General features: G+C 40.4%; 1 protein-coding gene across 2 annotated transcripts in view; it reads right to left on the reverse strand.

The window, feature by feature from the left end:
* ASAH2 (N-acylsphingosine amidohydrolase 2) overlaps positions 1 to 15629 on the reverse strand; it is a 323355-nt gene that overhangs the window by 243980 nt on the left and 63746 nt on the right. For both annotated transcript variants that reach the window (XM_085605439.1, XM_085605430.1), the window contains exons 3-4: positions 11578 to 11816; positions 6044 to 6193 (exon numbers count right to left, since the gene is read on the reverse strand). In XM_085605439.1, coding sequence (XP_085461565.1) covers positions 6044 to 6193; positions 11578 to 11816 — 389 coding nt within the window. The remainder of the gene's footprint in view (positions 1 to 6043; positions 6194 to 11577; positions 11817 to 15629) is intronic.

A 15629-nucleotide genomic window follows, 5' to 3' on the forward strand; every position in this document is an offset into this window, starting at 1 on the left:
GTTTTTCTCACTGCTATTTCTCTATAATATTGATCTTGTTTCATATTTTGCTGTGTTTCTTCGCATTGTTTTTTGCCTTTATGTATGGCAAGCTATTTTAAGACATGTTTGGATCAAGATTTCTTATAAGATTTAAATGTCGTTAAACATTATATCTTGGAATGTTAAAGGTTTAGGTTCTCCTATCAAATGTCAATGAGTTTTGTCACATCTTGCAAATTTAAAGGGAGATATCGCTCTTCTACAGGAAATTCATATTCCGGATACTGAAATAACTAAATTACGAAGGAATTGGGTAGGCCATGTTTTTGCTTCACCAGGCTCCGGAAAAGGCGTTGCTATTCTCTGTCATAAACGCTTAGATGTTCAATTTATAAGACAGGATAATGATTCTGATGGTAGATGGGTTGTGATTTCCCTACTGATTAACAAGATTCCTCTCACTATTTTTAATGTTTATGCCCCCACGTCGCAAGATAAATTGTTTTCGCCCCAAATTCTTTCCCTTTTAATGCAATGCACTGATGAATATTTGATTTTTGGTGGGGATTGTAATATGATTGTAGACCCCTTTATTGATAGGAACTCCGGCTCCAGATTTATCCCGTCTCTTATACATTCTCAATTTACCTCCGCTATCTCTCAAAGAGCTCTTGTGGACTCTTGGAGGCTTTGTCATCCTACACTACAGGAGTACACTTATTATTCACCTGCTCATTCTTCACAATCCCGAATAGACTATCTCTTTATTTCTAGGGCTCTACTTCAGCGCATTTCTCACTCAGACATAGGCTCTATTCTAATTTCTTATCACGCCCCGGTGACCTTAAGTTTAGATCTACTCCCTCCCATTAATGGTACTAAACGCTGGAGATTTAATAATTCTCTTTTATTAGAACCTAAGTTCACACCAGCCTTTCTTGATTTTGCTTCCTTATTTTTTAAGGAAAATGAATCTCCCCAATTGTCCCCTCAGATTGTATGGGATTCCTTTAAGGCCGCTTCAAGAGATTTTATCATTTCCTTTGTTGCTCGAAAGCGTCGTGCAGCTTCTCTTTCATCTCAGTCACTTAATTTACAAATTAAAAATTTGGAACACCGTTATTATCTAACAAAAAGTCAGTCTACCTTAGAGGAGCTTATTAAGGCCAAGCTTTCCTTTAATAAACTTTCGACTGAATCTGCAAATTTATATTTACTTAAATCTAGCGCTAAATTTTATAGTGCACAGAATATGTCTGGTAATCTCCTTGCTAATTATCTTAAAATCAAAAAGGAGCGTACTAAAATTGAGTCTATTATATCCTCATCTAATTCCGTTCTCCATAAAGACGAAGACATTCTTTTAGAATTCTCCAATTTTTACAAAACACTATATACTCCCCGAATCTCCACCCCTCTCATCTGATATCGTTCAATATTTGGCTTCTATCCCTCCACCTTCTTCTTTAGATGTGGACTTCTCCTCTCTAGAATCTGATATTCACACTAAAGACATCCTCCGAGCTATTCAGTCCCTTAAAAAGGGGAAAGCTCCGGGGCCTGACAGTTTTACTATAGAATTTTATACCCACTTCTCCAAGCTACTTGTTGCCAAATTACTTAATTTATTCTTGTTCTTTATAACTTCTCAGAGATCTGGTGGGTCTTTTCAAGAAGCTCTAATTTGTCTCCTTCCTAAAGAAGGTAAAGATCATTCACTATGCAAAAATTACAGACCTATCTCATTAATCAATTTGGACTATAACATTTTTGCGAAGATTCTTGCACTTCGTCTAGATAATATTCTGCCTCAACTAATCGGTAAAGAGCAATGTGGTTTCATTAAAGGTCGCCATCTCTCTGATAACACCCGTCTCTTTTTCAACGTACTTAGTAAATCTCATTCTCATAAATCTTCGTTAGCAGCTGTGGCTTTAGATGCTGAGAAAGCCTTTGATAGGGTTAATTGGCAGTTTATCTTTTCGACTCTTACTTGGTTTGGTTTTGGTCCTAAATTTCTTTCATATATTTCGTTACTTTACTCTTTTCCACGCTTATTTATTTTAGCTAATGGACTTGTTTCTTCTTCTTTCCCACTGCTCAGGGGTGTCAGGCAAGGTTGTCCTCTTTCTCCCCTTCTATTTATTTTGTCTCTAGAACCTTTTTTAACTAAAATCCGGATGAACAAAACTATTACTGGTTTTCCTTATGGCGATACACATCTAAAACTCTCGGCTTATGCCGATGATATTCTTTTATTTATATCTAATCCTCAAACCTCTTTACCGGCCTTTCTTTCAGAAGTTTCCACCTTTTCTTCAGTCTCAGGATACAAACTCAATGTAGATAAATGTGAAATTCTTCCATTAAATAAATATTGTTACCATTCTGATTTTGTATCTTCTTCTTTTCACTGGAGCCCTACTAAGATTAAATACTTAGGTTTATGGTTCACTCCTTCCATTAAGGAGACTATATCACTTAATCTTAAGAACCTTCAGTCAACTTTAACCAATTCCACAGCGCGATGGCACCCCTTGTTTTTATCTTGGTGGGGTAGACTAGACTCTGTAAAAATGATGTTGGTCCCTATAATCTTATTCTTCTTATCTAATCTTCCTGTTAACATCCCTAAATCCTGGTACAAAAAAAATATACTATTTTATCAAAATTTTTGTGGCAGAACAAAAAAGCTAGGATGTCTTTTTCCAAACTTAAACAACCTAAAAATTTAGGTGGAGTTAATTTCCCCGATTTTGCGTCATACCATACTTCCTTCTTTCTTAAGAATTCCGCTTCATTACTATCTCAGAATGCGAATGATTTGTTATCCTTACCTTTATGGGTAGATCTTGAATCTTCCTTCATTTCTCCACTCTCATCTGATGAATTTTTCTCCATGTCTAGCACTCCCCAAAAATGTTCTCTTCCCATCCTTAAACATACTCGTAAAACTTTTCATCCTCTTATGCTCGATGGTTTGGATGACCGAAATCGTTTCTTGCAGTCTCCAATTTGGTATAACAATCATATTAAGATCAAGAACCGGACTCTTTTTTGGAAGGACTGGTTCAATTCTGGTCTTAAATGGACTCATCAACTGTTTCTAGGTGATACCTGCATACCTTTTCCCATATTACAAAAGCGTTATTTCCTTCCCTCTTCATTTCATTCAAAATATATATTATTGACCCTGGCTGCTCAAAGTTCTTATGATAATCTCACGACTTCTTCCACACAAAACACTCCTTCTCCGGTCCAGGTTTCGTTTCTAACATTGAACACTTCAGCCTCTCAAATTTACAATAAATTGAGACTTGTTGGTCAAACTCGGAATAAATCTGCAGTTGAGTCTAGTTGGGAATCTGATTTGGACACTTCCTTTTCCACTTTAATATGGGATAAAATTTGGAATAAACTGAGGAAATCCACTAGGGCGGCAAACACTACGCAAACACTATTTTTTATATATAATAGACTTTTAATTACCCCAGCCAAACTGCATCAGATTAATCCTCTCTCTCCCTCTACCTGTTGGTCATGTCCAGCTCCTGTTGCAGATCTTAATCATATGTTGTTTCAATGTCCAGTTATTCATCAATTTTGGACTAAAGTTTGGCACCAAATTAACAAAATATTTCACACACATGTCCCCTTTTCCCTTTCTCATATTTTTCTAGGTAGTGTTGCGGACATTTGGTCCTCTTCCACCTCCCTCAATACCCTCATCATTGACTTACTTATAGCTGTTGCTTTTCAACAGATCACTAAATCGTGGAAAAATGCTTCAAATGTTTCTTTTCAAGCCTGGTGGTATGGTGTCTGTTATAATCACAGATTGGATAGAGCTTATGTTCACCCGATTACGCTAGCCATTAAACGTGACTTATTATGGCTGCCCGTTACCAATTTTCTAGATATGTCTGCTCAATCATTACCGTCTCATATTCCAGCCATAGAAGAAGTTTCCAAGCCTCCCTAAATCTAGATTAATTAATTAGTATTATTATACTCTGTGTTTCTTCTCAATATATACTTAAGTCTGTAGTAGTGAGATTAGTATGTTGTACATGTTATATTTTTGAATAATATTTTCAGTTGTATCACTATAGGTTATATTTATCTTTCTACTCCCTCTCTTCCCCTCCTTTTCTCTCTTTCCCTCCTGTTTCTTATTTCTTTACTATATACAGCATATTTTTCATTTTATTATTGCTATATACTATGTTATATTACTGCTGTGCTTTATAATTGTATCCAATAAACTCTTTCTAAACCTAAAAAGAAAGGAGTGTCATAAACTGATAAGATAGATCAATTGATTCAGGTATTGTGCAAAATTGTATTATTAACAATAATAATAATATTTAGTTTTTCTACAGCGATTGACAAGATGCTGCTCATTCAGGGGAATTGCATGTTAATATTAATTCTTGCCATTTCGGGATCATCTATAGCAGGATGGTGCACTCATTGGGCAAAAATGCTGGTCCAAGCATATTACTAATTAGTAATTCTGTGCAGTGGCAGCCAGAACGGATCGGGGTGGTGGGGCGGGGGCGAGGTGGTAAGGGGGTGTAAAAAAAGAAAAAGACACCTGGCTCATCGGCACTCTGTCCCACGTTGTTTCTCCTGTGCATCCGCGAACAGGAAGCAGCCAGGCTCCCCTGAGCCAATCATAATGCTGCAATGCAGCTTTTTGATTGGTCTGAGTGCCGCAGTTCAGTGCTCAGACAGGGACTGGGGGCCTTAGCATTTTCTCCACCCAGGCTGTAATGCAGCCGGGGTGGAGAACATGCTAAGTGAGCATGACTGTTTGGCCGGCCCGAGAGAGCCGGGCAAAGCAACATGCGCACTTCAGTGTGCCCACCACTCCTCCCCTTCCCTGCTCTGTGAGCAGAGCAGCCCCACCCCCTGCTGCTGCAACAGGAACAAATAAAATGATAATAACATCAAGTTATTATCATCTTATTTTCCCTTTCTTTCGCTGCTGCAAAGCATTGAGTGGGGTGATGCTCCTACACCTTAGCGGAGGAGCCGCCACTGATTCTAAGCACTTTTGGGCCACTCTTGGCACATTGATGATACCCACTTTAAGTCCATTCATTGAAAGATGGTGAACACTGGGGCCAAACAACTGGCCCTACTATGTTGATGGATGGAACTTTCTGACATTTGGGGGTCATCCATGGCATAATGGTTCTCAGTGTCATCACTGGTACACTTCAGGTCCTAAGCTTAAGTCTTGGGGGCATATATGTGGCATCCATGACTTGAGGCGGTTATATATGGGCATGCAAGGTAGTGTTCATCAATGCATTGCAAAAGTACATGTAAGCAGTTGATTGGAGTAATAATAATTGATGACTGAGTAAAAAAAAAAATTTTCAGGAAACTAATAAGCTGTTGTTTTGGGGGCAATAGAGTTTATTGTTCCCCAAGCATCAAATGTTTGGTGTCCACAGGGTGAGGATGAAGAGAGTGGTGAGATGCATGGGATGTGACTTCCAGGCTGCCTTAGGTTTATATGACAGGAAGGTCAACACCAAGTGAATTTAGGTAAGTGCTGCACAAATCAAAAGTGGGAGGCATTGAAGTGGGGCTTGCAGATGTGTGGTGAAATGGAAATACAAAGAGCATAACAGTGGAATTCTAAGGCATGGGAAATTGGCTGAGGATTTACACTGGTGTTGGGGTGCTGGGCTTTTTATCGGCTCTCATGGAGGCATTACCACTGAAATCGCTTACGGGGTTTTGTTTTCAGGTAAAGTCTGTTTGCTGGGTGCAAGCCAATTATGATCGATCTCATGGACATCTTTCAAGTAACTAAAGCCCTGCGAACCCCAAGCAGGGCACATCCTGCCTTGTTGTGGCCATCCTTCCTTAAGAACATTAAAAACGTGAACAATAGAATACAATATTTTAAATACCAGCATACTCCACTTCAAGGTTACCATAGACCACTACCACTGAAAATAAATGCAACACACTCAATTGATCGCTTCACCACTACTATGAAAGTATCTTTAGAACAGAAAAAAAAATGTTTTCATTCACTTACCTCCAACCTTAACCTTTGAGAGACCATTCCTATGTCGGCGCTTACAAAGACAACTCTTTTGGAATCATCAGGCTCTGCCACAATAAAAGCCCGGCTGAACAGGCGCGTGTGCAGACCACCCCCAACCTGGTCTGGGTTAGCGTAGCCCATCTATAGCCAAAACAAAAGGATGTCATGTTATGCCTTTTAACATGTGAGACTATACATGCGATGCAAATTTTATGTATACAGTCTATCACGTATGTATACATGGTACTGTAAATGACAATTTCAAGTATTATATTGTATTGTACCATTTATATATCCCTACATACCCCGATACAGGGCGCTGAATTTCATTACTGAATGGCAGCTAGGGCACTGCACAGTGGGGGAATCAGAGATTGGGAGACTGTTGTATTTGATCCTTTGAGGGAAGCTTCTTGGTGCCAGGCATTATTGACCAGAGAGGCATGTGGAAAATACATTTTCCTTAGATTAATAATGCTTAATATAGATTTGGTTCATTGAGCCTAACCATGCTGCACTAGGCCATAGTACCGAAGGTGCATGCTTAAATGTTGTCCACAACTCTTTCTTTTCATTTGCTTTTCAGAAAAACATCCAACTCCAGCTGCAGCCATGGTCTGTCTATGAATGTTCCAAAGTATATTTTTTCTAGCTTCCTTAGCCAACGAGATTTGAAACAGTTTGAAAATTAATGTTCTTTACCTGGTTGCTATGTTCTGTTATTAAGAATATGCAGAACAATCCATGCTATTAAGTTGCATTTCTCATGTTTCTGTCCAATGAAAATCAGTTAAGAGTAGGTGGTTTGGAAGTTTAACAGTCTAATTGGTTCACTCTGCAAGTAAAATGTTAGTCCCACCTTTTTACATCATGCCATGAAATTGCATGCTTTCTTGGTATAAAACATTATTAAGGATCTGTAAACATTGATTTATAAAATCTTTATTTCGGTTTATAATACCATAATGGATACAAACATATAGTTCCTTATCAGTAGTGCTCGAAATAGAATTTGTAAAAAAAAAATTCCGTACACCAGATTCTAAGGAGTCAATTTTCCTAAAATACAGTCTTATAAACACGAAAGAGATCAACAAGGAACATAACTCACTATTTATGATCACTATTAAAAATGGCTAAGATAAAAACTAAAGTGCTAGTGCAATTGTGTAAATAACTATTGTCACAGTTGTTATTCTGTAAGGTCCAACAACTCTATTTTGTTCATTGGGAGCCCTTTGCACCTTATACATTAAGAGTAAGAATAATAAAACACATTAAAAGTACTTAAAACCAGATTTTGTAGACGCAATCTTGGGAGATGAAACACCCTCAGGTCATAATATTTTCCTACAGTTGGATCATTGCACTTGAAGGGGTAGTCAGTAGCCTCCACCTAATAGCCCAAAATTGGCCAAGAAATTTAGCGACTGCACACACAAATAGTGGTCTTGCATCTGATTTTAAGATACGTAGGGCTTCTTAGTGACAGTGGGTCCCCAACTGTCTACATACAGAAGCCAACCAGTTCCTTCTTGGTCTTGCATACGCAGTACATGCGAAGAATACATCTCCAACGGTTTTATTTGGATTTGAGCAAGACTCATATGTAAATAGGGACCGTTCTTTCTATGGTTTTGCATCCTCATGTTGCATCCTACCTCAAAAAACTTTTCTAATGACTCTCTCCTTACTTTCCTTCCATTGCAGCCTACTTTAAGTCATATCCTTGCTTGCCAATCTTTATTATTGTATTTCTGCAAATTGCCCTAATTTAATTCCAAAATTAAAAAATTACAATCTCTTCTTCTCAGAAAGCCATACCTGCAACCTAACAACACCTACTATCCTTAATCTCATTTGTTAATCCCACTGTCCGTCTGCATCAACTCGCATGCCTCCCCACTAATGACCACATTTAACCGCTATTAATTTAATCCATACAAAGAAACTGGAGTAAATGCATGGAACGTTTTATTGAGAGCACATAAGTTATCCCAATATCTAAAACCCGCAGGATTAACCAATCACCTTGGGTTTCGAGCATATTGCTGCCCAGTTTAAGGCACTTCAAAGCCTCGTCAGGGGTAGTAAGAACTATGCAATGACATTCCAATGCAATACAATACCATATCCTTGTGCATCTGATATCATACCTGCAAAAAAGCTGGAGGCACTGACAAACAGCCGGAGTGCATTTGTAATGTGCTATTTAAATATCTGCCCATTTACATGGGTTTGACCTGCAAATGTGCATCCCTTATTGTTTTACTGGGGGCCGAACATTCACTCGAATTTGCAGATGCAGCAAAAAAATGATGACGCAATAAGATGAGTAGATCAGTGTGTTTGTGTGCCTGCTGCAGTGGTTTTATGTTTGACCTATAATTATAGCTTCAGTTGCACATGATTCACCCAGCCCATCAACATTCAGAGGCTGATAAAATACGTCAGAATTGGATAGCATCAATTGCTTTAAAGGTCATTTTAACGTAGAGCAAAAATACATATTATAATTCTTATCATCAAAGAGAAATGAAGTGAGCGGCATTTGTATTTAGGAGGAGGGTTTACTCCGCCCGAAGCTTCCCAATGGCATGCAAGGGTTATTCCACTTTGCAATTGTGGCTGGGGTGCAGAATTCCCACCATTGTTCGAAACCACTCATCTGAGTTCACATGCATGGAGCACGCCTGTCCGAAAACCAAACCATTCTTATCTAAAGTAGATTTCCAGGTGCCAGAAATGTGAGATAATAGAGTTTGTGATTCCCTCTAGCCCGGGCCAGGCCTGTGTTATTTTGGCTCTCAGACTGTAGTGCAGAGACGTTTTAAGGCATGGGCAAAGTGGGCTCTGGCCCAGGGCCCCAGGCTTTGAGAGGGCACCCTGATAGAGCTAGGTCTGTTCTGCAGAGTCTTGCCCTGATTTCCTTGAATCATTCTTAAATAGATGTTTTTAAATACAGTGTTCCTGTCATTTATTTTTAATGTGGGTGATGTGTGAGTGTCTATTACAGACATTTTGGAGGGAGTTGTGTTTATGCTTCATGCAACATCCATAAAAAGAGACTTTTTGAACAAAACAGGACCTCACATATGAGAAATGTGTGTCACGGAGATTATTTATATTAGTATTAGTGAGCTGAGGCTCTGTTTCAATATTGAAAGCAAACCTTACTATCCCTGAATATTAGATGTAAATATATTAAGAATTTGGACAAGTGTGCCTGTGCACTAACAGTGACCTGGACAAAGAGGGCAAGAAAGAGCTGAAACTCGATCATAAATTCAAAGCTGTGCTTAACAGGGGCCCCCAGAATGTGTTTGGCCCAGGGCCCCCAAACTCCTTAAGATGTCCCTGCTGTAGTGTAGTTCCTATCTCCCTTATAGGCTCTGCGCATTGGAATAATATACACTATAGTTGTGGCATAGGACTGAGGTCAGTAGGCCTCTATCGAGTACATTAAACTTAATTCCTTTTTCTTTACAGTGGCCCCTGAAGAAGGGATGAATACAATACCGAAATGCATTGGGCTGGGAAATCTAGCTATAATATGTACTAGAGAAGTTATTCAGATTTATCAGTGTATTTTAGTTCTTTTCATGCCATCGTTGGAACTACACTTTCTTCATTCACTTGTATTTACTTTTTGTACTCTGATAGAATATTGATTCTAAAAAGCTTCAGTTATAACATATTTTCTGTACAAATCAATGGTATGACTTGTTTTCTTTGCTGTTTAAAGAATGTTGAAGAGTTGAATCCATAGCACACGTAGTGCATCCAGTATACTGGTGAACATGTTGCCAGGCATCCCATATCTGGTAACGGTTGGCTTCAGGGTCACTTGCTGTATGCAAGTTTTGTTCCCCCAAATAGACACAGTCAGGTAGTCGCCTTTATGGCCTTCACTGAACATCTCTTTTATACGAATTGATACTTTAAGCAGAATGAAAGCCATTCTTTTACAATAAACCGTGCCTATCGCCAGAACGGTTACTTGTATTGTGAGGCTGGCTGCCTCGAACTGGGTTGCACGCATCTTAGTTTTCATAATTGCAAACAGTTTCTTCTTTTCAAAGCGAAGGGCTTCTCTTGTAGACGGTATTCCAGCCTATGGGGCCATTTCATGAAAAAACTTGATTATTCATCTTGGCTCTGTGTTTGCTATCCATATAGAATCAATGAATGTATGAATACATTCGGAACCCACCGCATCAGCGTTAGCCCCCCTTATCAGATGGAGAAGGGAAGTGCTTAATTTGAGCCGGTGGTTTATGGTGCTTGGCACCGGCATTTAATTGTCAACACCGGTGGGTGTGACAGTCTGTTGCAAGGTGGCAGAGGCTGGCTGATTTAGAGAAGATCACAACAGCAGTTAATTATTCATTCAATGTAGACTGTAAATGACTATTACTAGCTGCCCAAGCCATTCTTATAGCATTAGGGGCCTGGAATAGTCCGAATTGTCACACTTGTAGGAGTGTGATTTTTAGTAGTTGTGCCATTACTACAAATGGCAGCGCAGACAGGGGCAATGTCTGGTGCAAACTTTAATGCGCTTCTGACGAGAGCCCTGGCACTTATGTGTTTTTAGGTCTCGCCTGACCCAGCGCATGCGCTGGTCTGGTGAGACTTATTGAGAGGGCTCCAAAAAGTGCTACCAGGCCAGCCTAGAGCCACAGTGCGCGGGCGCGCGCTTTACCGCTTTTACTTTCGGTTTCGCGGCCGCACAGCCGTTTTGATGTTTGATCGTGATCGCGATCACTTTCACTTTCGCGGCCGCAGTGCCGCTTTGCATAGCCAATAGGTCTCGCTTTTGGGACCTTATAAGCATTTAGTTATGCAACTGTTGCATGGCTAAACACTTATAAGGTCCCAAAGGCGAGACCTATTGGCTATGCCAATGCTTGTTTACAATGTAAACACCGAGAAGGGGATATCCCAGACCCAGAGTCTGTGACGAACGGATGGCATTTATGAGTGTTTGGGTCAGTCGCAGTCATTGAGTTTGAGGTGGCCTCACATAGGTAAAAATAAATAACTGTCCAGCTCCTCGCCCAGGAGATTGCGTTTCTGGCCGCTTGCCGCGCCGCTAATGACCCGGTGACGGCTCCATAAAAGCAACAGGCTCGACGGTTCTTATAAACCCATTAGTGCCCGCGAGCTCTACTCATTTAGTGGCGCAGCACGTCTGCCAAGCTTTGTTCGATGTTTTCTAAAACGTAACGATGTTTATAGCATTTTGTAGACGGAGGGTGAATGGTAAATAAGGTATTATAGGATATAAAAATGATATGTGCGGACACATGCCCTCCAGAGAAAGAGAGTGCTTCACTTGCCTCCGATGAATTATGTAGCACTTTCAGTTGGCGCGCATCTGTTTATGACAGAGCCCGCCGGCATCTCCTGTAATCAGGCGCATGGTTGTGAGATTAAGGGAAAGCTCGTAACACGTAAAAGGTTTGCATTGACAGAAGCAGAAAGTAAACAGAGCCAATAAACCAGGGTTGTTTCAGGCGTACCAAGGGGATGTCTGCCAGGGGGCCCGTGCAGTCAGCTCGGCCTACACCAATCAGGAAGTGCGTGGCATTGGAACTTGTTGATGATATTGTGGTAATTGTTGATGATGTTGTGGTAATTGTTGATCCTGTTGTGGTAGTTGTTGATGATGTTGATGATGTTGTGGTAGTTGTTGATGATGTTGTGGTAATTGTTGATGCTGTTGTGGTGGGCTTCGGGTGTGTTGCCGGAACATCTGTAACTGGAGCAAACAAGCAGAAAGAAAAGTATGTTTACTTAAATATCATAGAAAACAAACAAACACCCACAGTCTACATGCAAATCAAGAGGTTGCCCAGGCCAGCTGACGCCTCCTAAAAGCTGATGGAGGATGCGTATTTGTGTTGTGGTTACTTGTTGCACAGTCCCCATAAGTGCACGTGTGCAGCTCATGCCAGGAATGTTCACAATCTCCATGGAGGTAAGGTTCTACTGAACGTCAGTTGGAGACAGGGAGATGACTGGCGGGCTGCATTGTTGGTGGTGCCTTACTATCTCCATTTAAAGGAGTTTTGAAGCAAGCTGTGACTCCACGTTTTAACAAGTTACCTAGGAGATTTTGATTGTTTTTCGGGGTTTCTATTTTGTGCATTATTAATGACAATTAATATGACTTTTCACATTCAATTCTACATATATAGGCTTAAACCATATGATTGGAGTTTAAACAAATCTTATATGATGAATAGAAGTGTGTTTAATAATGTTATAAATATGCCAGGTTTTCTGTTAAACGCCATCTTGGACCAGGTGGATGCTATCTCGCACACTCACTCTGGTTCCCCTCACCCCAATGTGTAACTACTTCCCACAGGCTCCACAGAGCACAGTCAGGCTGAGAGGAATTGGTTTAAATCCATTGTTGTGATGGCATTGCTTTCAATGAACTTTCTCCTGCTGCCCTTGATTTGAAACATTATCAAGGTCTCTTCTGCTGCTTTCTGCTGTGAATACTAGTCCATTCATTCGCTGAAAGTTCCTTTGTTTAAATGTTTTATATTAGCTAGGAAATCACAGGATGGTGTTAACACAGAGGGTGCTAAATATGTTTTTGGAAATGGGGTGTTTCTAATGTGTTAAGGTAGGAACGTGTATATTAGGTTTTTCACTCAGAACATAGGGATCCATTACGAAGGCGGGTGTCCGCCCGCCACGGCAACGGCTAAAGGGACCGCCCGCCATAGGTGCGGTGGTCCCGCCGTACGCATTAGGATGCCCCCACCACACTGGCGGGTGCATCCCGCATTCCTAACATTGCGGCGGGCGGTGCTGTCAGCAGCACCCGCCGCAATGTCAGAAGTGCATGTTGTGCATTTGCATGCACAACGTGGCAGGCACCGCACGGTGCCTGCCACCTTGTGCATGCAAATGCAGGGGGGTACCATAGGTACCTCCATGTGCACCCCCCACCCCCCAACACCCTGGGAAGCAAAGACCGCATGCCTTTCCATGGCGGCAACGCCGCCATGGAATGGCTGATCTCCTCCAACATCCTAATATGGATGGCAGTATCTTGCAGACACCGCCACCATATTAAACATGTTGTCCGCCCGGTCGACAAGTCGACTGCCAGAAAAGCGTCGGATGGTCTTTCCGTCCGCCGCGGACCACCCCAGCCATCCTAATATGGTAGGGGGTCTTTCTGGTGTGGATGGCGAGCAGTTCGCCCCCGCCGGGCCAGCGGTGGCTACCGCCAGCCCGGCGAGGGCGAACCGCCCCTCATCCTAATGGGCCCTATTATGAATTTACAGTCTTATTTATTTGTTATACAAGAATTGCGTATAAGAACTTCTGGATTTTGGAGATGAGCTAGAAGACTTTCCTGTTCTACTAGGAATGCAATCCGATTTCTTTTTGATTTTGCTGCTCATTTGGGAGTTAGAAGAATATTCAGATTTTGCATACTCTGTATACCTCTGCATGTGATGGCCTCTATGGCATACATTTTTTAATAAAACCCTTAAACTTTTTATCGATCTAGAACTCAATTATTGATTAGGCCTATTACTTATTTGAACTGTATTACTCTGCTAATTGATAATTAAGGGTGCACTAACATGCAATTCAACCTGTGGGAGAACATGATGAAGTACAATTTTATGTTGTCCAAATTTTGGGGTACAGTTTTCCTCCCACACAGGCAAATTCAAAATGTGAATTAATCTGCTCTGATGGGTGGGGTGGGTGATAGTGATTGAGTGAGTGAGAATGAGTGGCTGAAAGTGAGGTGGGTGGCTATGTGGGTTGTCTCAATGAGTTTGAGTGAGTGGTATTATGCGCATAAGACTGATTGCGTGGGTGGATGAATGGGTTGCCAGTGGATCAGGTGAGTGGGTGAGTGAATAGTTCGGTAGGTACATTGACGTGAGGTGGGTGGCTATGCCTGTTGGCTTAATAAATTGGAATGGGTACATTGTGTGCATGAGACTGAATGGGTTCGTGAATGAGCAGGCTGTCTGTGAGTGAGTGTGTGATTTGGTATGTAGATAAAAGTGAGATAGGAGGCTATGTAATTTGGCTTAATGAGTTTGAGTGAGGTCATGGTGTGATTGAAACTGAATGGATTGTAAGTGAGTGAGTGAATAAGTGAGTGAGATTTGAAGTCAGATTTTGTTGTATTGAGTGAAGTGAAAGTGGTGAGTCGGTCATCAGTGAGTGAGTAGGTTCATGGCAGCTGAGTGGGAGCTTAAGCATATTGTCTTACTGGATGTGTGTGTGCGTTTGGGTGCGTGTGTCTGTGTGAAAGTACATTTATCAATCAAAGTCACTTCGAGATACTAGAAAACAGTACAACAGATCCATTAACTGTTACATGGAGCATGGTTCAAGCAAAATCAGAGGGGCAAGTGACGACAAAAGTAGGTTAAAATGAGCAATAACTGGAAAAGTAGAAAATTGAACCCTTCCTATATTTTTAAGGTGTCTCTCAAGCTTCATTAGTACACACAACTAGGTACAGTGTGGCAGCAGCAGCACAATATTCATTTACATGCACACACACAGAAAATGTCATCAACTTCATCAAGGGCAGAAGCAGCACAAACATTATTACACACATTGGAGAGGCACGATGGTGACAGCAGCTGCCCAAGAATTTGCTCACATACAAAATATTTACTGTAGGTCAGTGGTTCTGGACCTGTGGTCCAGGGACCCCTGAGAGCGTTTAGAAAATTAAATAATATTAAAATATTTATAAAGTGTATACAAATAAAGAAGCACAATGTAATTATTTTTTAAAGTTTCTATAAATGTGAAGGAATTTGAAATTGGAGGCAAAAAAATAGTATTCTCAAATTGATTTGTGGAAGTTGTGCAAATGCTCCCACAATACATTAAGTAGGATATAGTATGGATGATGAATGGTCTCAATTAAATATAGAAAACTCCAACCTTCCCATTAAAATTATCATATTGATTTTTTTATATGCTTTTATGAATTAAATAACTTATTTCATTATTTGATATTTGTTTAATGAATGCTTGTTTCTGTATTTTTTGTATATTGTTTTGCAGTTCAAAACATTGAAAAAAATTGAATATGCTTAGCTGAGGTCTCTGCCTTCCAATAATGACTCAATGGGGGTGACTAGATTTCAACAATGATTCAGGGGATCCCCGAGTTCCAGTAATGATTAAGTGGCGGTCCACAGAAGTCAAAAGATTAAGAATTCCTGCTGCAGGAAAAACCTCTAAAACAGGTCATAAAATAATATACTGGAGCACTCCAACAATGTGTTGAATTAATACTTTATTTAGAACAAATAACCAGAAAAGTCAGTTCATACGTCCAAGTTCATGCAATATATTTTTGTTATCTTTATTGTGTTGCATGCTTTCAACCAAGTGCATGATCATTAACAACATATGTTTCATCCCCAATGGGACATTTTCAAGGGATGTGACTACAAACTGTATTTCTTATTCCTCTAATAATAATACAGGAAGTAAGAAATATAGGTGCCAGACTACGGGTTTCTTCTAGCTGATCTCTTCTGTGCCTATTTGACTGTTG

This window comes from Triturus cristatus, chromosome 1_2 (genome assembly GCF_964204655.1).
Source record: "Triturus cristatus chromosome 1_2, aTriCri1.1, whole genome shotgun sequence".
In the NCBI taxonomy this organism is placed as follows: domain Eukaryota; kingdom Metazoa; phylum Chordata; class Amphibia; order Caudata; family Salamandridae; genus Triturus; species Triturus cristatus.